This window comes from Somniosus microcephalus, chromosome 13 (genome assembly GCF_052327205.1).
Source record: "Somniosus microcephalus isolate GS21.2 chromosome 13, FLI_Smic_1.0, whole genome shotgun sequence".
In the NCBI taxonomy this organism is placed as follows: domain Eukaryota; kingdom Metazoa; phylum Chordata; class Chondrichthyes; order Squaliformes; family Somniosidae; genus Somniosus; species Somniosus microcephalus.
Genome location: NC_140999.1, coordinates 141,720,951 through 141,748,301, shown reverse-complemented (window position 1 = coordinate 141,748,301; position 27,351 = coordinate 141,720,951). Strand labels below are relative to the sequence as shown.

The window sequence follows — 27,351 nt, the reverse complement described above, 5'->3', positions numbered from 1 at the left end:
CATTGATTAAGAAAGTCTTGAACACACTACAAAAAAAAATCCCCTTTTTTACCACATTATCCTTATCTATTTTTCAATAATTAAAATCTCCTTCAATTATAACTCTAGGCTAATAAATGGTTCTCTAAATGGTCTACAAATGCTATCCTCAATTTCCTTTCCACCGTAGTACGGCAGTCTATAATATGCTCCTGATAATGTGACTGATCCCTTGCTATTTCTCAATTCAATCCAATGGGATTCTGTTTAGGCGACTTCTCCATTTAAATCCTGGTGCTTAACTTGTACAGTAAGCATTGTATACCCTCTGTGCAATCTGCTGTTCATTCAGTAAGTTTTCTACTTGTCCTGTACAATATTTAGAAATTGTTTTAAAGCTGTATTGGTTGGTACAATATTAATCATAGAGGTACTTCACACAACTTTTAAAATGCTACTGATAATTGAGAAAACTAAACAAATTGTTTCAAATATATCACCAAATAATTTCTGCCAGACTTTCACAAATAATAAACGTAGCATTTTAACTGAAATGCTGCTAAATTTTTGGATATAGTGAAACTTATGATCATTGCTATCATTCAAAATTCTAAGCTGAATAAATTCAGAAAAAGTTAAAACTTCTTAGCAGTCTTTAAGTATATTAATCTGTGTAACTCAGTGCAGGTACAGCAAAATGTCAACACATGATTTGAAACTGACCTGAAACTGTCCAGAAATTTGAACTGTAGTTCTAGGAAACATACAAGATTCTGAGGGGGCTTGACAGGGTAGATGCAGGGAGGATGTTTCCCCTCGTGGGGGAATCTAGAACTAAGGGGCTTAGTTTCAGGATAAGGGGTCGCCCATTTAAAACAGAGGTGAGAAGGAATTTCTTCTCTCAGAGGGTCATGAATCTTTGGAATTCTCTTCCCCAGAGAGCTGTGGAGGTGGAGTCATTGAATATATTTAAGGCGGAGATAGACATATATTTGAGCTACAGGGGAGTCAAGGGTTATGGGGAGCGGGTGGGAAAGTGGCGTTGAGGCCAAGATCAGATCAGCCATGATCTTATTGAATGGCAGGGCAGGCTCGAGGGTTTGAATGGCCTATTCCTGCTCCTATTTCTTATGTTCTTATGTTCTAGGCTTCCCCACGCATAAAGCTTATGGGGTAAACTTTCACCTTTGCTATCTGGGCAGTAATACCATTAAGTTTCACCTTTCTGTAGAAGGGCTGAGACAGGTTGAGTATTGTAATGAAAACAGGAGTGCTGCGCCTGTGACACTTATGGACAAAATATGTGTTGCAGGCCTTAGCTGTTACAGTGGTGCCATGCAATGTGTTATGTTATTGATTGAAGCAGGAGTCAAGTGTTATTAATGTCACAGAAACATTATTAAATCGTGACAACAGGAAATAGGTGTTCCAATGGGAAGTCTCAAGAATTTTTAATATACAAACTGATCTTGCGTGGTGTTGGACATGACCAAGACCAAGCACAGTTTCCAGCAATAGGGAGTGAGGGAGAGGTCACGAGGTCAAGCACCACAATAAAGGGAGATGGTATGCAAGATGTAACGAGCCAACAACAAGTAGAAAAATGTTACATCCCCATCATATTTAAAGAACCAATAACAAAAATATAAAAATATCACTCATGCGAATATATAAAAATTCTCGGCAATCTCTTGTGGCGTTGCATGTGGGAAGTCAAGATTAAGGGCATTTTTCATATCAGGCAGGATTAGAGGACTTGGGAAGATAACTCAAGGCCCACCTTTGCCCCCATCCCAATCACCTTCCTCCGCTCTGGACTTAGCTCATTGGCGCCTGATTTATTCTGATGAGACCCGAGGAGGAATTTACTTCAGTCCTCAGGGCGTCTCCATTCTGGTGCACTATCGCTGAGCGCCGCTTGAATTGTGCCACGTTTGGGGCACCAAGGAATTTAAGCCCCTCTACTTCTTGCAATATGCTTTAATCTTACCAATTTATATCAATCTCGGACAATGATCTTAACTGTAAATTTATAGTCAGCAAGCAGTTAATGCTACGTTACTGTGACATAACTGAACTGCCTTTGTAACCTCTTATTTATTTCATCAATTAACCCTATCTACTAATTATTTGCCAACTCAGTTTAAGTGCTGCTAACTTTGATTCTAATTTAATAATCGATTCTTAGTTTATGACTTTGTTGTTTGACTTCTTTGATAATTGGCAAGAAAGGGTTAATTAATTCACTCAGCAACTTTTAAGGATCCTGATGGGAGCACGGTAATGTAAATGCTACTATAATTCAAACTGGTTGATGCATGACAGTTCAGCGAGCCAAATTATTAACTCCTAAGCATAGACGGGAGAGGAAAATCCACATTACAAGTCAAAATGTATGAGAAAAAGACCAGCAGGATATATATGGGCTGGGCGGGGACAGTGACCCAGCTAAGAATTCTGTACACGAATCCACATAGCATACAAAATAAAACAAGTAAGGTAGAAGCACAAATTCAGCTTAAAGGGTACGATGTAGTAGACCTGGCATGATTGGGAGCTAAATATTCCAGGCTATAGGATCTTTAGAAAGGACAGGGAAATTTGGAATGCAAGGGGAGTGGTATTGATAAAAGACACAATTATCGCAGTAGAAATAAGGGATTTCAGTAAGGGTGAACGGGCAGTAGAAACACTAAGTTAAGGAACAGCAACGGATGCAAGACTCTGGTAGGAGTTGTCTACAAATCAGACAAGACAGGTGAAGTAATTAACTTTTCAAAGTCCAAGGCTAAATATAAACTCAGTTGACATAATAAGGTTGCTCATCTTAATTGAAAAGTTTTCAGAATTTAATTGTTTGTATTTTAAGAAGAAAATCCCCTCAGAAATAAAAGGCCTGTCTGATGCAAGCGGGCGGTAACAGAGTTAAATTCACTGTGCACCACTTACCGCTCCGCCGCCATAGTTACTGGGGTATTCCGCTGGGCGGACCAGCCAGGAGCCTCATAACTGGATGCAAGTGGTGAAGAGAAAGATACCCAAAAACGTAAGTAAATAATTATTTGTATGGGGTCAGGAGGAGCAGGAGTGTTCTTCCAGGCTTCACAAGAATAATATGGGCCTCATCTGCTCTGGGGTCCCCCCCGCTCCGCAATTGGCACCCCCCCAACACCATGATCGCCCGCCCCCCTGATAGCCCCCTCTGACCACCCCCCACCCCCCGCCACCACCACCACCACCGATCCTGCCTGCCTGCCAGTCAAGTCAGCCTCCGGGCCCCCTGGTAACGTGCCGGCAGCAGCAGAGAGCTGCAGATACATCTGCACTTTCCCACAAAGCTTTGCATCTGAAGCTCAGATTCAAAAAGTTTGTTTTAACCAAAGAAGAAACTGCATCACTGCATCACTGCAGGAGCCAAAAAGAGAGAAAACTTCAAAAGTGCTGGAACCTATTTATGATTGCATTTTAATATAAACGACACTTTTATTTCAAATAAAGCTGTTGGACTATAACCTGGTGTTGTGTGACTTCTTACATTTGACACTTTTATTATAATATAGTGCTAACATAGGCACATACACTGCCAGCAACATCTATTGATTTCAGTGAACCAACTCTAATTTAAAGGCTGCTAATGAAAAAAGTACTTATTATCTGCGGATCAATGCCTGTGGAAACATAGAAACATAGAAGATAGGAGCAGGAGTAGGCCATTCGGCCCCTCATGCCTGTTCCGCCATTTAATGAGATCATGGCTGATCATCTAAATTCAGTACCCTGTTCCTGCTTTCTCCCCATATCCCTTGATCCCTTTAGCCTTAAGAAATATATCTAACTCCTTCTTCAATATATTTAACGAATTGGCCTCAACTGCCTTCTGTGGTAGAGAATTCCACAGGTTCACCACTCTCTGGGTGAAGAAATTCCTCCTCATCTCAGTCCTAAATGGCTTACCCCTTATCCTTAGACTGTGACCCCTAGTTTTGGATTCCCCTGCCATCGGGAACATCCTTCCTGCATCTAGTCTGTCTAGTCCTGTTAGAATTTTATGTTTCAATGAGATTCCCTCTCATTCTTCTAAACTCTAGCGAATGCAAGCCCAATCGCTCTTCATACGTCATTCCTGCCATCCCAGGTATCAGTCTGGTGAATCTTTGCTGCACTCTCTCCATGGCAAGAACATCCTTCCTCAGATAAGGCGACCAAAACTGCACACAATACTCAAGGTGTGGTCTCACCAAGGCCCTGTACAACTGCAGCAAGACATCCTTGCTCCTGTACTCGAATCCTCGCGCTATGAAGGCCAGCATACCATTTGCCTTCTTAACCGCCTGCTGCACCTGCATGCTTACCTTCAGCGACTGGTGCACAAGGACACCTAGGTCTCGTTGCACTTCCCCTTTTCCAAATCTATTGCCGTTCAGATAATAATCTGTCTTCCTGTTTTTTGCCACCAAAGTGGATAACCTCACATTTATCCACATTAGAGGTTCCACCAGTGCAGATTTCAGGCAGCCAGCCAATTGGCTGCCCGATAATCCCAGCAGAAGGTCCGGTCCATTTTGCCATGGGCTGCAGACAGAAAACCAAGTGTACATGAGGCCTAACCGGCAGTCCTTAAAGCCACCATAAAAGTAAGCTTTAAAAAAAATATGGAATGCTTCTCCTGGTTCCGCATTAAAACCAATGGCCAATGCTGGTCACCGCTTGCCCCCCTCCCAATCGCTACCCCTCTGCTTCTCTCTCCTGATTGCTGCCACTCCAGGTTCCCCCTCCTGAGATTGGGCCATCGCGCCGCACCCCCCCGCCCCCCTCCCACATACTGAAGACTGGCCAGGCTACCCAATATTGCAGAGGATTGGAGCCAGTTGGCTGCCCCAGGTTATGGGTTCAAGCCCCACTCCAGAGGGCAAGCAGGAGATCAGAGCTCTGGTCTCTTAATACTGGGTTGACATCCAGTGGGATACTCCCGTCCATCAGGAGTGAAGTGGTGACCCCCCCCCACTCCCATCCCGGCTGCATTCAGGACAAACCAATTAGGTAAAAGGGCATCAAGCAGGTGTTAGGCTCCTTATTTGCATTTGCAATAGACCTTACGCTAGTTTCAGGCTTGGGCCGTGGACGTCTCTTATGATGCCTGCACCAATTTGGCGGGCAGTGCACTTCCGCCTCAGTGCCCTGTGGGTAGTAGTTGAGCACAATGGGTGTGATTTTCCCAATGGAGGCGGGTTTCGGTTTGGGTGCATTCCAAACACACCTCCATTGAGAGGTGGGAAAAATTTGTGATTTTCCCCTAATTGGCCAGTTGATTTCAGAGGTGCGGGTTCCCCTGGGCCAATTAGTGTTTTGGGACTGAAACTCGCCTCTGCTGATGTCACTTATCCAGCTTCATTTAACGGCTGCTTGCTGCCTTGGCTCATTCCACTGGTTTTTGGTCGATGCTGCACCACCTCCAAGCTGTTATCTCCTTGAAGAATGGCCAGCTCCAAGGCAAGGGCCTCCCCGAGGTTCTCAGATAAGGCACTGGGTATGCTGGTTGAGGGGGCGAGAGCTAGCAGGGAGGTGCTGTTCCCCTCATCTGGGAGGAAGAGGCCTCCCAAAGAAACCAAGGCTATGTGGGTCCAGCTGGCAAGGGATATAACCTCCAGATCTGTGTGCAGATTGGGTGATTGTTTCTGTTTATTGATGAAATGCCATTCCTGTGGGAATGTATTAAAATTAGGTGATGGCAAACTGTTGGTGTGATGGCATCTGTTATTTCGGCTTAGGCAGCTCCACATTGCGGGCTCCGCGACACTTATGTGGTCAGGTTGGTGGTCAGAGTGAAAGGAGGCCAGAAAATCATGTCCATTGTCTATCATGTGTTAAGAAGGAACCAAGCACATGTGCCACAATGGGCAACCTATGCAAATCTGGCCAGGATGAGTGCATTCCTTGCACGACATGCTTTCATGTGCTGGCGCCTTCTGCCCTGTGCAGCATCAGGTGGGTGAGCAGGAGGTTGACGCTCCTTCTGCTATTGCTGCTGAGCTGCCTGGTTCTGCTGCTGCCGTGGCTGCTGCTCATCCGAATCTAAGGTCCATGGTGAAAGGAAGTAAATGGTCCCCATGCTGCTGGCAGATACCTCCATTGGGGAAGCGCTCAGTCCAAGCGGGGAGAGGGTCTTCCAAGGAGGTCCCACAGTTGAGAGATAGAAGTTGCATCACCTCTGACTTCGGTAGGCCTGCTAAAAGTGCTGAAGGGCCTTTGGAACAAAAGTTCTGCCACCTGCAACTGCTGAAAGCTCCATTTTAATGGTGGAGCTGCAGTTGTGAGGAGGCCACCCACTTGTCAACCCACCAGGATTAGCTGGTGTGGTTTAGGAGGGTTGTGCAACACGCTGAAAATGTGGTAAAATAACAAAGGCCTGTCAAAATAGGATTATAGAGGCCCTTAACTACTATTTAAGGGCCTTAACTACCTCTCCCGACTGATGGAGGCGGGACCGAATTGCACTCATCAAACCTGCCTCCGGCAAAATTTTTGCTATTTTACCAACTGTCCCATAGAAACATAGAAACATAGAAGATAGGAGCAGGAGTAGGCCATTCGGCCCCTCGAGCCTCCTCCGCCATTCAATGAGATCATGGCTGATCATCCAAATTCAGTACCCTGTTCCTGCCTTTTCCCCATATCCCTTGATCCCTTTAGCCTTAAGAAATATATCCAACTCCTTCTTGAATATATTTAATGAATTGGCCTCCACTGCCTTCTGTGGTAGAGAATTCCACAGGTTCACCACTCTCTGGGTGAAGAAATTCCTCCTCATCTCAGTCCTAAATGGCTTACCCATTATCCTTAGACTATGACCCCTAGTTCTGGACTCCCTGGCCATCGGGAACATCCTTCCTGCATCTAGTCTGTCCAGGCCTGACAGAATTTTATAGGTTTCGATGAGATCCCCTCTCAATCTTCTAAACTCCAGTGAGTACAAGCCCAATCGACCCAATCTCTCCTCATACGTCATTCCTGCCATCCCAGGTATTAGCCTGGTGAATCTTCGCTGCACTCCTTCCATGGCAAGAACATCCTTCCTCAGATAGGGCGACCAAAACTGCACACAATACTCAAGGTGCGGTCTCACCAAGGCCCTGTACAACTGCAGCAAGACATCCTTGTTCCTGTACTCGAACCCTCTTGCTACGAAGGCCAACATACCATTTGCCTTCTTAACCACCTGCTGCACCTGCATGCTTACCTTCAGCGACTGGTGCACAAGAACACCCAGGTCTCTTTGCACTTCCCCTTCTCCCAATCTATTGCCATTCAAATAATAATCTGCCTTCCTGTTTTTGCCACCAAAGTGGATAACCTCACATTTATCCACATTATAGTACATTTGCCATGTTTCTGCCCAATCACCCAACCTGTCCAAATCGTACTGGAGTTTCACAACATCCTCCTCACAGCATACCCTCCCACCCAGCTTTGTGTCATCTGCAAATTTGGAGATACTAAATCCAATTCCCTCATCCAGATCATTAATATATATTGTGAACAGCTGGGGTCCTAGGACCGATCCTTGCGGTACCCCATTAGTCACTGCCTGCCACTCGGAAAGCGACCCGTTTATTCCAACTCTTTGCTTTCTATCTGCCAACCAGTTCTCTATCCAAGTCAATACCTTGCCCCCAATCCCATGTGCCTTAATTTTACAAGCTAATCTCTTATGCGGGACCTTATCGAAAGCCTTCTGAAAGTCCAAATACACCACATCCACTGGTTCTCCCTTATCTATTTTACCAGTTACATCCTCAAAAAATTCCAGTAGATTAGTCAAGCACGATTTACCTTTTGTAAATCCATGTTGACTTTGTCCGATCCTGTCACTGCTTTCCAAGTGCTCTGCTATTACATCTTTTATAATGGACTCTAGCATTTTCCCCACTACCAATGTCAGGCTTACCGGTCTATAATTCCCCGCTTTCTTTCTACCACCTTTTTTGAATAGTGGGGTAACATTAGCTACCCTCCAATCCATGGGTACTGTTCCAGAGTCTATCGAATTCTGGAAGATGACCAGCAATGCATCTACTATCTCCAGGGCCACTTCCTTAAGTACCCTAGGATGTAGATTATCAGGCCCTGGGGATTTATTGGCCTTCAATCCCGTCAACTTCCCCAACACCATTTCCCTACAAATACTGATTTCTTTCAGTTCCTCCCCTCATTAGTCTCTATGTTCCCCGACATCTCTGGGAGGTTATTTGTGTCCTCCTTTGTGAAGACAGAACCAAAGTATGTATTTAATTGGTCTGCCATTTCTTTGTTCCCCATTATAAATTCCCCTGATTCTGACTGCAAGGGACCTACGCTTGACTTCATCAATCTTTTTCTCTTCACATATCTATAAAAGCTTTTACAGTCAGTTTTTATGTTCCCTGAAAGCTTACTTTCATAATCTATTTTCCCCCTCTTAATTAATCCCTTTGTCCTCCTTTGCTGAATCCTAAACTGCTCCCAATCCTCAGGTTTGCTGCTTTTTTTGGCCAATTTATATGCCCTCTCTTTGGATCTTATGTTATCCCTAATTTCCCTCGTTAGCCACAGTTGAGTCACCTTTACTGATTTATTTTTATGCCAAACTGGGATAAACAAATTCTGTAGTTCATCCATGTGATCTTTGAATGTTTGCCATTGCCTATCCACCGTCAACCCTTTGAGTGACATTACCCAATCAATCCTACCCAACTCGCGTCTCATACCATCATAGTTCCCTTTATTTAAATTCAGGACCTTAGTCTCTGAGTCAACTGCTTCCCTCTCCATCTTAATGAAGAATTCGATCATATTATGATCGCTCTGACCCAAGGGGCCTCGCACAACAAGATTGCTAATTAATCCTTTCTCATTGCATAATACCCAGTCTAAGATGGCCTGATCCCTAGTTGGTTCCTCGACATATTGGTCCAGGAAACCATCCCGTATACACTCCAGGAATTCCTCCTCCACAGTATTATTACTAATTTGGTTAGCCCAATCTATATGTAGATTAGTAAAGTCACCCATGATGACTGCTGTGCCCTTATTGCACGCTTCTCTAATTTCCCTTTTAATGCCATCCCCAACCTCTGCATTACTGTTTGGGGGTCTATACACCACTCCCACTAATGTTTTCTGCCCTTTGGTATTTCTCAGTTCTACCCATACAGATTCCACATCATCAGAGCTAATATCTTTTCTTACAATTGTGTTAATCCCCTCTTTAATCAGCAATGCTACCCCACCTCCTTTTCCTTTTTGCCTATCTTTCCTGAATATTGAATACCCCTGGATGTTGATCAAATTGGGCAGGGCTGCCTTGAGGATGAGTTCATTGAGTGTATTAGGGATGGGTTTCTTGAGCAGTATGTAACTGAACCGACCAGGGGGCAAGCAACCTTAGATCTGGTCCTGTGTAACGAGATGGGATTAATTAAAAATGTCCTAGTAAAGGATCCCCTTGGAATGAGTGACCATAACATGGTTGAATTCCATATTCAATTAGAGGGTGAGAAGGTTGGATCTCAAACAAGCGTGCTAAGCTTGAATAAAGGAGACTATGAAGGTATGAGAGCGTAATTGAGTAGAGTGGATTGGGAAAATAGATTAAAGGGTAAGACAATACATGATCAGTGGTGTACATTTAAGGAGTTATTTTACAACTTCCAAAAAAAATATATTCCACTGAGAAGAAAAGGGTGTAAAAGAAAAGACAGCCATCCGTGGCTAAGTAAAGAAATTAAGGATAGTATTCGACTAAAAACAAGGGCATATAAGGTAGCCAAATCTAGTGGGAGGATAGAGGATTGGGAAAACTTTAAAAGACAGCAAAAAATAACAAAAAGATTGATTAAGAAAGGGAAGATAGATTATGAAAGTAAATTAGCAAAAAATATAAAAACAGATAGTAAGAGTTTTTATAGTTATATAAAAAGAAAAAGGGTGGCTAAAGTAAATGTTGGTCCCTTAGAGGATGAGACCAGGAAATTAATGGTGGGAAATATGGAGATGGCAAAAACACTGAATGAATATTTTGTATCAGTCTTTACAGTAGAAGACACTAAGAATATCCCAACACTGGACAAACAGGGGGCTAAAGGGGGGGAGGAGCTAAACACGATCAAAATCACTAAGGAAGTGGTACTCGGTAAAATAATGGGACTCAAGGCGGATAAATCACCTGGACCTGATGGCATACATCCTAGGGTCTTGAGGGAAGTGGCGGTAGGGATTGTGGATGCATTGGTAATAATTTTCCAAAACTCCCTGGACTCGGCAAACGTCCCGGCAGACTGGAAAACTGCTAATGTAACACCCTTCTTTAAAAAGGGCAGTAGACAGAAGGCTGGAAACTATAGACCGGTTAGCTTAACATCTGTGGTAGGTAAAATTTTGGAGTCCATTATTAAGGAGACAGTAACAGGACATTTGGATAATCATAATTTAATAGGACAAAGTCAGCATGGTTTTATGAAGGGGAAGTCATGTTTGACAAATTTGCTGGAGTTCTTTGAGGAAGTAACGTATAGGGTGGATAAAGGGGAACCAGTGGACGTAGTGTATTTAGACTTCCAAAAGGCATTTGACAAGGTGCCACACAAAACATTATTGCTTAAGATAAAAAATCACGGGATTGGGGTAATATTCTGGCATGGATAGAGGATTGGCTATCTAACAGAAGGCAGAGAGTTGGGATAAATGGTTCATTCTCAGACTGGCAATCAGTAACTAGTGGTGTTCCGCAGGGGTCAGTGCTGGGTCCCCAACTCTTTACAATCTATATTAACGATTTGGAGGAGGGGACCGAGTGTAACATATCAAAGTTTGCAGATGATACTAAGATGGGAGGGAACGTAGTGAGTGAGGAGGACATAAAAAACCTGCAAGGGGACATCGACAGGCTAAGTAAGTGGGCAGAGATTTGGCAGATGGAATACAACACTGGAAAGTATGAGGTTATGCACTTTGGCAGGAATAATCGTAGAGCAAGTTATTATCTTAATGGCAAGAAACTGGAAAGTACTGAAGTACAAAGGGATCTGGGGGTCCTGGTGCACGAAACTCAAAAGGTTAGTATGCAGGTGCAGCAAGTGATTAAGAAGGCCAATGGAATGTTGGCTTTCATTGCTAGGGGGATAGAATATAAAAATAGGGAGGTATTGCTTCAGTTGTACAAGGTGAGACCGTACCAGGAATACTGCGTACAGTTTTGGTGTCCATACTTAAGAAAGGACATACTTGCTCTTGAGTCAGTACAAAGAAGGTTCACTCGGTTAATCCCGGGGATGAGGGGATGGACATATGAGGAGAGGTTGAGTAGATTGGGACTCTACTCATTGGAGTTCAGAAGAATGAGAGGCGATCTTATTGAAACATATAAGATTGTGAAGGGGTTGGATCGGGTGGATGCGGGGAAGATGTTCCCGATGATGGGTGAAACTAGAACTAGGGGGCATAGTCTTAGAATAAGGGGCTGCTCTTTCAAAACTGAGATGAGGAGGAATTACTTCACTCAGAGGGTGGTAGGTCCATGGAATATGCTGCCCCAAAAAGCTGTAGAAGCTACATCATTACATAAATTTAAAACAGAAATAGACAGTTTCCTAGAAGTAAGGGGAATTAAGGGTTACGGGGAGCGGGCAGGAATTTGGACATGAGTCTAGGTTCGGATCGGTCATGGCCCTGTGGGTAGCGGAGCGGGCCCAGGGGCCGTGTAGCCTGATCCTGCTCCTATTTCGTGTGTCTAATTCTGTTAGATTCAGGAGATGGTTCTGTGATAGTGGATTGGCGGTTAGGATCAGATCAGCCATGATCTTATTGAATGGCAGAGCAGGCTCGAGGGGCCGATTGGCCTACTCCTGCTCCTATTTCTTATGTTCTTATGTTGAGTTCCCAGCCTTGGTCCCCCTGGAGCCATGTTTCCGTAATTCCAATCATATCATATTCATTTACCTCTATTTGCGCTGCTAATTCATCCACCTTATTGCAAATGCTCCTTCCATTAAGACACAAAGCCTTCAGGCTTGTTTTTTAACGCTCTTAGACCTTTTAGAATTATTATTTACTGTGACCATGTTTGTTTTAAACCCTTGATTTCTCAGATTGCCACCTTTGTTATTCTCCTTCCTGTCTTTTGCTTCTATCCTTGTTTCCCTTTCCTTTGTCTTCCTGCTCAGGTTCCCAACCCCCTGCCATTTTAGTTTAAACCCTCCCCCACAGCACTAGCAAACACTCCCCCAAGTACATCTGTTCCGGTCCTGCCCAGGTGCAGACCGTCCGGTTTGTACTGGTCCCACCTCCCCCAGAACCGGTTCCAAATGTCCCAGGAATTTGAATCCCTCCCCCTTGCACCATTCCTCTAGCCACATATTCATTTGAAGTATCCTTCTATTTCTACTCTAACATGTGGCACTGGTAGCAAACCTTAGATTACTATCTTTGAGGTCCTATTTTTTAATTTACCTCCTAACTCCCTATATTCAGCTTTTCGGACCTCATCCCTTTCTTTACCTATATCGTTGGTGCCTATATGCACCACGACAACTGGGTGTTCACCCTCCCTTTCCAAAATTTTCTGCAGCTTCTCCGAGACATCCTTGACCCTTGCACCAGGGAGGCAACACACCATCCTGGAGTCTTGTTTGCGGCCGCAGAAACGCCTATCTATTCCCCTTACAATAGAGTCCCCTATCACTATAGCTCTCCCAGTCCTTTTCCTCCCGTTCTGTGCAGCAGAACCACCCCTGGTGCCAGGAAGTTGGCAGCTGCTGCCTTCCCCTGGTAAGCCATGCCCCCCATCAGTATCCAAAGCGGTATATCTGTTTGAGAGGGGGATGGCCTCAGGGCACCCCTGCACTACCTGCCTGCGCCTACCTTCAAATCCGCCTCCTCGGGGCTGGGAAAATCGCCCCCAATGAGTTCATGTTAAATTCTAGCAAGGAAAATTAGGCCTGAAATGATAAGATTTCTCTTCCAGGACGTGGCTTGCTTGGCGAGAGCGCAGATTGAAGAATTAAGTGTTGAGGACGGCGTACCTGATCCTCCAATCTACACTCTCATTGAGAAAGGTGCTGAGTCTCACAACTGTAGGGCTACTGTATTTTGAATAAAGCAAATTATATAAAATATCAGGCACAATTTTCATTGAAGTTCCAAATGCATGGATGTTGCAATGGTACTAGTATTAAGGGATTTATAGCTAAGGCAGGTGGATGGAGTTAGGATACAGGTCAGCCATGATCTCATTGAATGGCCTACTCCAGGGGCTGAATGGCCTACTGTTCCTATGTTCCTATGTACTCTAACTTGTGCTATAGAATGGTAAGACAAAAGGTCCAGGCCTCATGTGTCAAGTTCCTGTGCCAAGGACGCAGGCCAGCTGCTTCGTTGGGGGGAATGGGATCGTGGGGGTTGAATGAAGAGTGAGTGGTTTTGGAGAGAAAGACATCTGCAGCAACTCTTGTACATCTTCTAGCAACCTGGTGAGGAGAAATATCGACAAGAAAGCTCTGATCTTAGCAAATCAAAATGATACATAATCCTCACCAGACATCCTAAAGAGAGCAGAGAAAATAAAATAACTGATGATACGTCATGAAACATTTTTATCTGTTAAAGGTTAAGCTTTGTCCTGCAGATTTTGCCCCTTTGGGGCCCTTGATTGCTTTCCCCTTTTTTGTGCCACCTCACAATTCTCTTCCCTTGGATTTCATAGAATCATACAGCCCAGAAGGAGGCCACCTGGCCCATCAAGCCTGTGTAGGCTCTCTGAAAGACCTACCAATTAATCCCACTCCCCAGCTCTTTCCCCATAGCCCTACAAATTATTTCTTTTAAAGTATATATCCAATGTGCTTGCATTTTCTCCAATAAATTCATTAATGCTGCACTGGGAGCCAAAACAATTAATGTCTAACTTACCGCTGAACACAGCAGCAATTGGGAGGAATTAGGTGGTCATGATAGGTGGTCATGAACTTATTGATAGCTATATCAGGAGAGGAGAAAAATTCTGCTTGAGGACATTTGGCAATATTCTCATATCTGCCGATCATATTTTATGCCCTAGGCCAATAGTTGGCAGTAAGCAATAGGCAGCCAAGATGTTCTGTAAGCAGATCCAGTTTAAAGCTTGTTTGTCAGCAATGTTTTCTCTGTGCACATCTGGAGTCCTGCCACACAGCGAGGACAGGACTCGAAGCTGCAGTCATTGCTGCAGGGGCTCTTGGACCCAGTGAGTATTAAACCAGCTTCCATCAGTCTCTCAGATTTATTTTGTAGCTGTCCTGGCATAAACTACAGACATCACTGGTAGTGCAGATTACTTGCTAAAGGATTGAGTGTGTGAATGAATTATGGAAATTTAAATAGGATTCAATTCATCCTTACAACTTTCCCCATGTTCCACAGTCACTTTTACTGAAACTAATGCTTTCATCAGCTGCCTTCAAATCATCTTATGATCGTCTGGCTTTTCTACTTTAACCGCTGTCTGTGAGCATGAATTGAATATTGGGAATTCTGTTCATGTTTAAATCTATCTCATAAAAGATCTGGATCAGTAAAATTTTGTCCTGTAATTTCAAAATGAATTATTGCTCTACTTTATACAGTTGACAATAAACTGAAGAAAGACTGAAGTAGAGCTGCAATCTTGAGAAAAGGAGCAGAAACCAGAATAGAGCTAGGCATCTGAAAAATAATTCTGATGGGGCTTTGGTGCTGGCAAATGGGAATGTATCAATGGACTTAAATGCCTGTAGCTAACAGTATGTAAATATTGGTATAAAATAGTCACTGAGGACTGCAGCTTATTCAGTTATAGCTTACTTAATAACACACACAGCAGAATCAAAGTAATGAAAGAGTTTTTCGAAAAATGCATGATGCCCATATAATACTTTTTCTCCCAATTTTAATTCCAACTAGTGATCCGATTCCTGGCCTCTGCCAATGCAACACTTAAACTGATGAATAGGAGGGAAGCAAAAGTGGCCCAAGGTAACTTGATCTCTGATTTTCACCACATTTTATGGGGTGGCACCTAACCTGCACTTGGTACTTCCCTGATGGCATGTGGGGATTATTGTGAATTCACTGTATATTGTGGCACAAACCCTGGATAAAATTCACACATCACATTTTTTATTTATTAATAATAATAATAATTACAAATTTACATATACTGCCCCATTTGCACCTAAATACAGGGTGATATTGGGACTAAAATGAGTTAGCAAATGGTAATGGATAAAATAATGGGACTTAAGAGAGACAAAACTCCAGGATCTAGTGGTTTTCAACCCAGGGTATTCAAAGAAATAGGTGAGGAAATTGTAGGAGTGTTAGTCCTAATATTTCAAAGTTGTCTAGATTCAGGAATTATGTCTTTGGATTGGCTAATTGCAAATGTCAATCCATTATTTAAGAAGGGAGAGAGGGAGAAACCTAGGCCACGATTTTACTTACCTCAGCGTGTCCGTGGCAGGCAATGTCGGTGGCGGGTCCTGACCCCTCTGCTGGCTCCATCCCACTCTATGAAATGATTTTCCCTTGATAGGGCTTGTTAAGCCCACCCAACGCGTTTTCTGGGCCAATTAGAGGAAGCGGGTCTGGTGATGTCATTTCATGACGCATCATCAGCTGGTTTCCTTAAAGGGACCATGTCCAAATTGATTTTGGCATTTGTGCTGTCAGTGTTCTACAGCACTGAAGTGCAGCAAACACTGACAATCACTGCACAGAACATAAGAACATAAGAAATAGGAGCAGGAGTAGGCCAATCGGCCCCTCGAGCCTGCTCCACCATTCAATAAGATCATGGCTGATCTGATCCTAACCTCAAATCTTCTATCACTCTGCATCCACCCGAACCCATGTGATCTCCCGGGAGAGGTGAAAAACCAGATAAAGACCCAATGGCCAATTTGGGAGAAAAGAATCTGGGAAATTCCTCTCCGACCCATCTAGGCGATCGAAATTCTTCCAGGAGATCACTCTGTCCCTATATTTTCTACAGTACTTACCTTCTGTAAAGGCGATCTCCACCCCAGCCAGGAACAGGAATAAAACCATCTCCTGAAATCTAACACAGAATTAGAACACAGTAGGAGCAGAACCAGGCTACACGGCCCCTGGGCCCACTCCATTACCCACAGGGCCATGACCATTCCGAACCTAGACTCATGTCCAATTTCCTGCCCGCTCCCCGTAACCCTTAATTCGCTTTACTTCTAGGAAACTATCTATTTCTGGTTTAAATTTATTTAATGATGTAACTTCCACAGCTTTCTGGGGCAGCAAATTCCACAAACCTACCACCCTCCGAGTGAAGAAGTTTCTCCTCATCTCAGTTTTGAATGAGCAGCCCCTTATTTTAAGATTATGCCCCCTAGTTCTAGTTTCACCCATCATTGGGAACATCCTCACCGCATCCACCCGATCAAGCCCCTTCACAATCTTATATGTTTCAATAAGATCGCCTCTCATTCTTCTGAACTCCAATGAGTAGAGTCCCAATCTACTCAACCTCTCCTCATATGACCACCCCCTCATCCCCGGGATTAACCGAGTGAACCTTCTTTGTACTGACTCAAGAGCAAGTATGTCTTTTCTTAAGTATGGACACCAAAACTGTATGCAGTATTCCAGGTGCGGTCTCACCAATACCTTGTACAACTGCAGCAATACCTCCCTGTTTTTATATTCCATCCCCCTAGCAATAAAAGCTAACATTCCATTGGCCTTCTTAATCACTTGCTGCACCTGCATACTAACTTTTTGAGTTTCGTGCACCAGGACCCCCAGATCCCTTTGTACTACAGTACCTTCCAGTTTCTTGCCATTAAGATAATAACTTGCTCTATGATTTTTCCTGCCAAAGTGCATAACCTCACACTTTCCAGTATTGTATTCCATCTGCCAAATCTCTGCCCACTTACTTAGCCTGTCTATGTCCCTTTGCAGGTTTTTTATGTCCCCCTCACTCACTACTTTCCGTCCCATCTTTGTATCATCTGCAAACTTTGATATGTTACACTCGGTCCCCTCCTCCAAATCGTTAATATAGATTGTAAAGAGTTGGGGACCCAGCACTGACCCCTGCGGAACACCACTAGTTACTGGTTGCCAATCTGAGAACGAACCATTTATCCCAACTCTCTGCTTTCTGTTAGAGAGCCAATCCTCCACCCACGCCAGAATATTACCCCCAATCCCGTGATTTTTTATCTTGAGCAATAATCTTTTGTGTGGCACCTTGTCAAATGCCTTTTGGAAGTCTAAATACACTACATCCACTGGTTCCCCTTTATCCACCCTGTATGTTACTTCCTCAAAAAACTCAAGTAAATTTGTCAAACATGACTTCCCCTTCATGAAACCATGCTGAGTTTGTCCTATTAAATTATGTTTATCCAAATGTCCTGTTACTGTCTCCTTAATAATGGACTCTAACATTTTACCAACCACAGATGTTAGGCTAACAGGTCTATAGTTTCCAGCCTTCTGCCTACTACCCTTTTTAAATAAGGGTGTTACATTAGCAGTTTTCCAATCTGCCGGGACCTTTGTTGAGTCCAGTGAGTTTTGGAAAATTATTACCAATGCATCCACAATCCCTACCGCTACTTCCCTCAAGACCCTAGGATGCAAGCCATCAGGTCCAGGGGATTTATCCGCCTTGAGTCCCATTATTTTACCAAGTACCACTTCCTTAGTGATTTTAATCGTATTTAGTTCCTCCCCCACTAGAGCCCCCTGTTTGTCCAGTGTTGGGATATTCTTAGTGTCCTCTACTGTAAAGACTGATACAAAATAATTGTTCAGTGTTTTTGCCATCTCCATGTTTCCCACCATTAATTTCCCGGTCTCATCCTCTAAGGGACCAACATTTACTTTAGCCACCCTTTTTCTTTTTATATAACTATAGAAACTTTTACTGTCTGTTTTTATATTTTTTGCTAATTTACTTTCATAATCTATCTTCCCTTTCTTAATCAATCTTTTACTTATGTTTTCCTGTCTTTTAAAGACTTCCCAATCTTCCATCCTCCCACTAGATTTGGCTACCTTATATGCCCTTGTTTTTAGTCGGATACTATCCTTAATTACTTTACTTAGCCACGGATGGCTATCTTTTCTTTTACACCCTTTTTTCCTCAGTGGAATATATATTTTTTGGAAGTTGTAAAATAACTCCTTAAATGTACACCACTGATCATGTACCGTCTTACCCTTTAATCTATTTTCCCAGTCCACTCTAATTAATTCTGCTCTCATACCATCATAGTCTCCTTTATTCAAGCTCAGCACGCTTGTTTGAGATCCAACCTTCTCACCCTCTAATTGAATATGGAACTCAACCATGTTATGGTCACTCATTCCAAGGGGATCCTTTACTAGGACATTTTTAATTAATCCTGTCTCATTACACAGGACCAAATCTAAGGTTGCTTGCCCCCTGGTTGGTTCAGTTACATACTGCTCAAGAAACCCATCCTTAATACACTCAATGAACTCATCCTCAAGGCTGCTCTGCCCAATTTGATTTGTCCAGTTAATATGATAATTAAAATCCCCCATAATTATAGCTGTTCCCTTATTACAGGCCTCAACTATTTCCTGATTAATACTCCGTCCAACAGAGTTGCAACTGTTCGGAGGCCTATAGACTACACCCACTAGTGTTTTTTTTCCCCTTATTATTCCTTATCTCCACCCAAACTGTTTCACTATCCTGCTCCTTTGACCCAATATCATTTCTCTGTATTATAGTGATTCCTTCCTTTATTAACATAGCCTGGGCTGCACCCAGGTTCTCCCATGACTCCCTCCATATGCTTATGGAGGAATTCAGAGCACGCAGGGAGGTCTTCTTCCCTTCCGATGGGTGGAAGAGACCTCCCCAGGAGACCAAGATAGCCTGGTTCCACATTGTACAGGAAGGCACAAGCAGGGATGTCATCAGGAGGACCTGGGTGCAGTGGCGCAAACCTTTCAATGATCTCAGTAGATCACGAAACGTTAGTACAAAGCCACACTCACCTTCATCTTGCTGTGCCTCTCATCACATCCTCATCACTCTGCCTTCCCTACCCTACCCCTGCACATCCTTACTCACACCAACTTAAATACAAAATACAAAAATTAGGAAGTTATGCTTCAGTTGTCAGAACCCATCTGGAGTATAGTGTTCAGCTTTGCACACCGCACTTCAGGAAAGGTATATTGGCCTTGGAGGGGGATACAGCATAAAATCACCAAAATGATACTTAAAGGGTTAAATTACGAGGACAGGTTGCAGAAAGTTGGCTTGTATTCCCTTGAGTTTAGAAGGTTTGGGAGTGATCTAATCAAGGTGTTTAAAATTATAAATGGATTTGATAGGGTAAATATAGAGAAAGTATTTCATCTAGTGGAGGCATGTAGAACAAGGGGGAATAACCTTAAAATTAGAGCTTGGCCATCTAGGAGTGAAATCAGGAAGCACTTTTTCCACACAAAGGATAGTGGGAATCTGGAACTCTCTCCCCAAAAGATGCTGGGTTAATTAAAATTTTCAAGACCGAGATAGATATATTTTTGTTGGCTAAGGGTATCAAGGAATATGGAGCAAAGGCTAGTAAAAGGAGTTGAGGTACAGATCAGCCATAATCTAATAGAATGGCGGAACAGGTTTGAGTGGTTGAATGTATTCCTGTATTCCTATGTTTAAAATACTCCCCCCATTTTATAAATTAAAAATACACCCGCCAGGCTTTTCTGTGATGCTTGTGTAAAAGTGTCCACTTTCCTATCCACATAGAGACATTCAAGTCTTGGGTCTCCATCCATGTTAGCCCACTCTAGGATGTCACTTACAAAAAATGTGTCAGTGTGGTGCAGAAAGAAACCGCGGGGGCCACAACTTCAGAAAAACCTGAGAGTTGCTCCAGACTATGTATCCCCACCTTACAGTGTAGTTTCCCAGGATCACATGGCTCCAGATTGTCTCTGAAGGTGGTTTGAAGTTGCAGGTCTGCCATTTCCTACAGGTCTGCTCACGTACACTCCTTATTGGTGACGTCACTGGAGCAGCCTAGCAGGTAGGGATATCCAAATCAAGGTTCTCCACCTGGGTAATAAAATTGATACTTAAAATCAACAAATAAAATTTTGGAGAGTTTTCTTAATGTAAGATGGGGGAGATCTTTAATTGAGAAGGATTTCCTTCAGACTACCTTTTTTCTTTAAGGGAGATTGTTGTTATTTTCATTAGAAAACAAAAAAATAAACATTTTACAAAATTATTCTTAACTGAAGTGTGAGCAAAGGATATATTGAATTCTAACCAAGCATATGAAATAAATCAAATTTGCAATCTCAAATGACCTGAATTGGATTACTATATATTCCAATGCAAATATTCAAATTTGCAGCAGTTTGGCTTCTGATGCACACTTATTTAAGAAGGCAGCGTGCATGTGCACGAGCACAAAATATTCAGTGAGAGTGTGCGTACGTGTGTGGATTGGGTAATGCCCAGTCCCAGATCATCAAATGATGGCAGTTTATGCCTAATACCTGGTGTCTAGTTTCCAATCCCTTGTGTGTACCCATCCGAGTCTCTGTGGGTCAGTGTTGTCCCTGCTATCCCTCATATTGTTGGCAATTTAGTGAGGGGGAGGCATGCACGTTCCCAGGTGTCTTGTGGAGCATACAGATTTGATCCCTGGTGAGTTAGTGACAATTGCATCCTTCCAAAAATATAAAACAAGCCCAAAACAATCTGCAGTTCTAACCAAGATGGCAGTACAAAGATCATTGTCGGACAGGCTGGATCAGTGGGGCTATTCCTGCCAGTCATTGTTCGTATGATCATATGACTGTTAGAATGATGAGGGAGCATGTTAGTCACACTACAACCTGTTCCTGCACTGTTTCTTTCCCTTATATGTAGATAAACCTATTACTATATAAATGCAGAATATTTTATGAAAAATAAGCTATAACTAAGTATTTGACTTTAGCAGTATGCAATAATTATAAATGTTATCAAATATTTAGCTGAGTTAAGTTTTCATTTGTAAATTCCTAAATTACTGGATAGAATAGTACTATTGAGTGTTGAAACTAAAATGCATCTTACATTTTGAAGGTGACATTTGAAGATGTACCATAGCATAACTGTAAACCTTTATGGCAAGTTTAACTAATTGTGAAGTGTAAAAACTTACTTTATCCTCTTCTGCTCTGAGGTCAGGCATGGTACTGATGGATAGATTAACTACAGTAATGGTCACAAATATAACGGAGAGGCAGGCAAAGATTTTCCCTGGGAGTCCTGACTGAGGGTTTTCCACCATATCCCTGAGTTTTGTCATGAAGCGATTACATCTCGATGGCTCGACAAAATCGCTCAGCTTTTCGCCCTCTGCCAGATCTTCCTCAATAGCATTCATTTCTGCAAATTCTTCGATTTTCTGCAGGTATCGGCGACGACAGCAACGTTCCAGATTGTCATCTTCAATGCCCCAGTACAGCAATTCCTCTTGGAAGGAAAGGGCACACATTTCCCTCAAAAGTCTCAACTTCCCAGCCCTCAGGAAAGTCAAAATCGTCCTAAAGGCACCTGGGTTCCGATCAAAGAAAAACTCATTGCATGTCACGTCATAATCATCACAAATTTTCATTATTTCGTCAAAGTTGTGGCAAAATCGGAGCTGCCCCAGACGTGTTAAAGGAAAGTCATCCAGCATAGTCCATGGCAATAAGTATTTTATCCCCCCAACATTTATTATAACATGGTGTTTGCGATCCTCTGGGAATGCACTGCCAAACAAGTCTTCTTGAGGGTGAAGGAGGTGGGCTCGATTGTAAAACACACCTTTCAGAGTCTGCGTTTCATTATAGATGGTTTGATTAAAGGAGTTGTCAGAGGCACAGCTGAGGGCGCTGTAATCATAGTCCGAACTGTCTCCTGCCAGCAGAGTCATCCTGAATGCAGCTCCTCACATCACTGTAGCCAGACACATGTAGAAAGCACAGCAAACTATAAGAAATTAGATAGAATCCGAAAATGCCAGCTAATCACTCAGGAACATTAATATTTAGCATGTGAGGCCACTATACAGTATACATTACTAACTAAAAGCTGTCCTTATTGTGTCTTAAAGAGCCGTTGAATATGATTTATAACACAAATGGGCTTATCTGATAACTCACAAATTACAGTCATCACCAGTGGAGAATATAAATCATATTCCAATGGTCCTTATCATGTGTCTCCACCATCCACACAACTTAGTTCCAATTTAAAAATTGCAGTTTAAACTTTAACTATTTTAATGCAAACCCAATATGAACTATCATGTCAGCTAAATCCTTGTGGGTTCCATCAGATTATGACATTTTCATTCCAAATGATTACATAAATAGAAGTCTTGTATATGTTTAGGGAATTCTTTTTTGCATTGATTTGTGGAACTATTAATATAAAAAATGGGGGCACTGTTATTAATGCATATTAATGAACACTACATTAATGAAGGTAGTATATTTCTATGGCCCCATTCCATGTACATTTATGTGTATAATAAAAACTTAGAGAAAGGAAACATTTGCAGAAGTGTTCCATTCAGAGGCTTCTGTAGTTTTACTTTTGCACGTTACAATAATCTGCATGACGTTAGGTCCAAAAGATTAGTGGTTTTTTTCACTGTACCTGGCATCAATTGCAATAATTTGTCCAGATGATAGAGCAGGTAGCAGCGAACTACTCTGAAATCTGTACAGACACTTTCCAAGAGGTTTTGTACAATCTTGAGGAAACCAGAGTACAAAAAAATCCAAGTCTGTTTCATTTAAAATTTGTCTCTGTCAGCAGTAGGTTTTATAAACTACAGCAATTGCCTCTCACTGAACCTTTTGGTGGTATTACACTGTACTCTGAAACCCTTTCCATTTTGGAGCTATATGTAATATAGCAGAATATCACTGACACTGCTATCTGGATGCAATATCCAGCTGGTGTGGACCTTCAGTTTGAAACAACTTCTGAGAAATTAATAAATCACAAAGTGTTGTAAACTGCTCAAATGAAAAACCCCGAGTTAGTTTCTAGCTGTTGATTTCTAGTTCTAAATGAATACAAATGGCAGCTTGTAGATCCCGAAGTATAGAGCCTCCTTTAAACAAACATTACAGTATATCCAGATGATTACTGTCACATTACAGTATATCCAGAAGACAGCATTGTGTACCATTGAGCTTTTCAAAAGCATCATCTTGTCAAATTGCTGACTGAACTCAGTGAATTCACGGTGTATCAATGAAAAGAAAAATAATTAATTTAAAATCCAACCCAGACAGATCCTCGTTTGTTGACTCTTGAATTAAATTTGAAATCACATCAGTTTTTTAATGCTTGTGTTTTTATTTCGAGCGATTTGTTTTTATTTGCCAAAACGCATATCCACCTGTTGCACTTGCAGATTGCTGCAGACATTTGTGTTTTTATAAACACTGGACTCGTTAAACACTATTCATTATCATCTGTCACCACAAGCTGCTACGCAGTAACATTCAAAACAAGCATCGCCACCCTATCATGAACTAGCCGTGGTTCTGCTGATTCTGTGATTAGGATAACAAGCTTTAACATCTTAGAGAAACAGGATAAAACGAACCGCATACTCCAAATCACAACTATAATATATAAAAAATCAGATAACAAGACAGATGTTCAGTTAACTTCCTGATGTGGAGCGTTTGTTACTTACTAGAAACTGAACGAAAGAATTGCTAATTAATCAAGTCTGAACCATACTAGAGAATCGCATGCTAGACATTTAAAGAAAGACTTATTTAGCTGGAAATAAATGGCTGTACGCAATGATTACTCTGAATGTGGAGGTGCTTCTCTTGCCCTAATGTTGAGACCGATTTAAAGTTTCAAAAAGGTTCTGCGTTCTCCTCTAAACCCGGGATAATAACATCGTTTACTTTCTAATTTCCTCCTTAACGTCCCATCATCCAGGAAAATTTAAAAAAAGGTTTTAATTCATCCTGAAACACTTGTAGCCACAGCGTGGATACAAATTGTAACTCACTATTAATATTTAACACTTACGCGGTACCACGAAAATAATTTCACGCGGAGAAAGTTCCTCGGGTTTCTGTTTGGTTTGGATTAAAGTTACTTTACACCGCGGTTTTTGTGACTCGACAACTCGCAGCAACTCACACCTTGCGCCCAGCGCCTGTCCATATAAAGTATAAAGAGTGGAAATGGTATGTAAAGTATAAGAGGATCAGAGCCAACAGGCTGCCGGCTAATCGTCTCCAGCAGGCTGTTCTGACGCCACCAGGAGGACGTGCTCGCTCGTTGAGAAGGTTTGAGTGAAATCCATGGCAACCGGCGCTTTCAGAATGGAGGATTTCCCCCCTTAAAATGGAAATGATCAAGCTGAGGGGAAACGATAATTCACACCGCACATACACTCTAATAAAAGAGGCAGCTCTCCCGCATCTTCTAAAGATAGAATAATCCCAGTATATGGCAAATTATATATATATATAGGGCTCTTTGGGTCTCAAAAGATGTGAAACGTGAGCGTTGTTTAACTGTACTGTATATGATTTATGTCAGAATCGTCATGAGATGTGTTGCAAAAAACATCTGCATAACAGTTCATTATCTGAGCTACAGCCTCCACAGTCTGAAGCTGTGTTACCCTGAAAGAACTACTTTTCATCCAGGTACATCCCTTTTCATTCCTTTTATTTTAAAATATTTTTTATGTCAAACTAAAACACAGGATTGCCAATGGCTTGGTGGGCAATGATAAGCAGAGAATTACAAAGGAATTTCAAATAATGGAATATAAAAAAATAAATCACAAATTTACCCTAGTCATACACTCATCATTACTAATAAAACATTTGATCTTGCTGCTCTTTTTTAAGTCTGTATTTTTAATGTATTTAGTTTTATATCTTTATTAATTTTAGTTCAGTTTTATTTATATCTGTCAAGCTTTTGGCATTTCCTTATTTTTGTTCATTGCTTGTTTGGTTAAATCTAAAATTACCCTAAATGATGTTTACAACAGATTGATTTGCAAGTAAACATGAACTTATTGCATCAAATTACTGTTTATTTGTAGCAGAGTCGCACTAAGTGCATCCAATATTGTATATAGATGATTTCCCTCAAAACACTGTTGTATTTTTAGTTACTCTTCTTGCAATTTACTGCACTTGGATGTAGCCCTTAGGCTCTGGATCAGCCAGCAGCAAAGACCCATCAGTGAGGTGAGAGCCTGGGACAGAAAACCTGCTATTTGTTCTTTGCATATGTTTATTTGATCTAACCATCTGGAGCAGAACTGGAAAGTCTTAGCAACCTATGGTTAGCAGGCTGGAGTATCAATCTCTGATTGAACATGCAATAACATTAAGATTTACATAATTATGAGCAAGAATAGCCAGTAATGACAATTGATCTTTTTATTCATTTTAGAAAATCCCTTTTTTTGTTATTTCCCTATATAAATGGCTGATGTCGGAATTCATTTTTAACAATAATTTGTAACAGTCATCCACAGAAAGCTTATGGCTATCAATAAAACAATGCGGTAAATCTATCACCAAGAGCCTTCAGTAAAACAGAAAGGCCTAGAAATTCAGTGCCCTTAGCACCGATTTTGCGGCGCTAGAGGGCCTAGCGCTGCAATTGGCGCCGGTTCCTAAATTGCCTGGGGCCCTTCCGCGGCGGTAGACCGGTAGCGCTGCGCCGGCACCGATGACGTCATCGGTGTGCGCAGCGTCCCGGTTGCCGTGGTAACCCGGCCCCAAGCCGAAATTCAGTTGCGGCCTCCTCGCCAGTGGCAGCCGCAACTAAGACTCCGGCAAACGAGTGTTGCCGGAGTCTGCGCCGGTGCTTTAAGGAGGCGCGGCGGCCGGCCGCTTTCCCGCCGGCTGCCTGCTCGCAGCTCCCTCCCCGGACTTCTCCCCCCCCCTCCCCGGAACAGATGCAAGCCCGGCACTTGTCCGAGGTGCCGGGCTCATTTTTGAAGAGATTTGCGCGGGCCGCGGCCGGGTGCAGGAAGCTCCTCCTTAACGGAAGGAGGAGGCCTGCACTTCCCGAGCCTGCCGCACCGCAGCGGGCGCCGCAGCGCCGGAATAGCGCCGCAATGCGGAGCGTTGCGCCAGTTTTCAGGCGCTAAAACCCTTCAGTAGCACCGGCAGCCGTTTGGGCGCGGCGCTACTGAATTTTTGGCGCGCGCAAAGGGACTTAGCGCCGGCGCTAACTTCCGGTGCTAAAGCCCTGGCGCAGCGCAAACTCAATTTCTAGGCCAAAATGTTGGAAAATGCACAGCAGGCCCATTAATATCTGTAAAGAGAAAAGATGGGATGGGTTAATGCTTTGGGTGTCAATCCTTTATCAGAATATCTCACATGTCCAGTCTGAGAAAGTGCCTGCAGCCTGCAGTCCAAAGATGTGCGGGTTAGGTTGATTGGCTATGATAAATGGACCCTTAGGCCTAGAAATTGAGTTTGCGCTGCGCCAGGGCTTTAGCGCTGGAAGTTAGCGCCGGCGCTAAGTCCCTTTGCGCGCGCCAAAAATTCAGTAGCGCCGTGCCCAAACGGCTGCCGGCGCTACTGAAGGGTTTTAGCGCCTGAAAACTGGTGCAACACGCCGCATTGCGGCGCTATTCCGGCGCTGCGGCGCCCGCTGCGGTGCGGCAGGCTCGGGAAGTGCAGGCCTCCTCCTTCCGTTAAGGAGGAGCTGCCTGCACCCGGCCGCGGCCCGCGCAAATCTCTTCAAAAATGAGCCCGGCACCTCGGACAAGTGCCGGGCTTGCATCTGTTCCGGGTGTGGGGGGGAGAAGTCCAGGGAGGGAGCTGCGGGCAGGCGGCCGGCGGGAAAGCGGCCGGCCGCCGCGCCTCCTTAAAGCACCGGCGCAGACTCCGGCAACACTCGTTTGCCGGAGTCTTAGTTGCGGCTGCCACTGGCGAGGCGGCCGCAACTGAATTTCGGCTTGGGGCCGGGTTACCACGGCAACCGGGATGCTGCGCACACCGATGACGTCATCGGTGCCGGCGCAGCGCTACCGGTCTACCGCCGCGGAAGGGCCCCAGGCAATTTAGGAACCGGCGCCAATTGCAGCGCTAGGCCCTCTAGCGCCGCAAAATCGGTGCTAAGGGCACTGAATTTCTAGGCCTTAGTGTTAGGGGGATTAAATACGTGGGGTTACGGGGATAGGGTGGGATATGTGTTGGTGTAGGGGTTACGGGGATCGGGTGGGATATGTGTCGGTGCAGGCTCGATGGGCCGAAATGGCCTCTATCTGCACTGTGGGGTTTCTG

At 43.3% G+C, this 27,351-nt stretch overlaps 1 protein-coding gene across 2 annotated transcripts in view; it reads right to left on the bottom strand.

Moving 5' to 3' along the window:
• The window catches only part of kcng1 (potassium voltage-gated channel, subfamily G, member 1), a 32,601-nt gene extending 8,222 nt beyond the window's left edge, over positions 1-24,379 (bottom strand). Inside the window, exons 1-2 of one of the 2 annotated variants that reach the window (XM_086005306.1) lie at positions 24,110-24,379; positions 21,216-21,997 (exon numbers count right to left, since the gene is read on the bottom strand). In XM_086005306.1, the coding sequence (XP_085861432.1) occupies positions 21,216-21,974 (759 nt within the window). In that variant the 5' untranslated portion in view covers positions 21,975-21,997; positions 24,110-24,379. The remainder of the gene's footprint in view (positions 1-21,215; positions 21,998-24,109) is intronic. The other variant, XM_086005307.1, reaches the window with a different exon arrangement.
• Between the last annotated feature and the right edge of the window lie 2,972 nt (positions 24,380-27,351).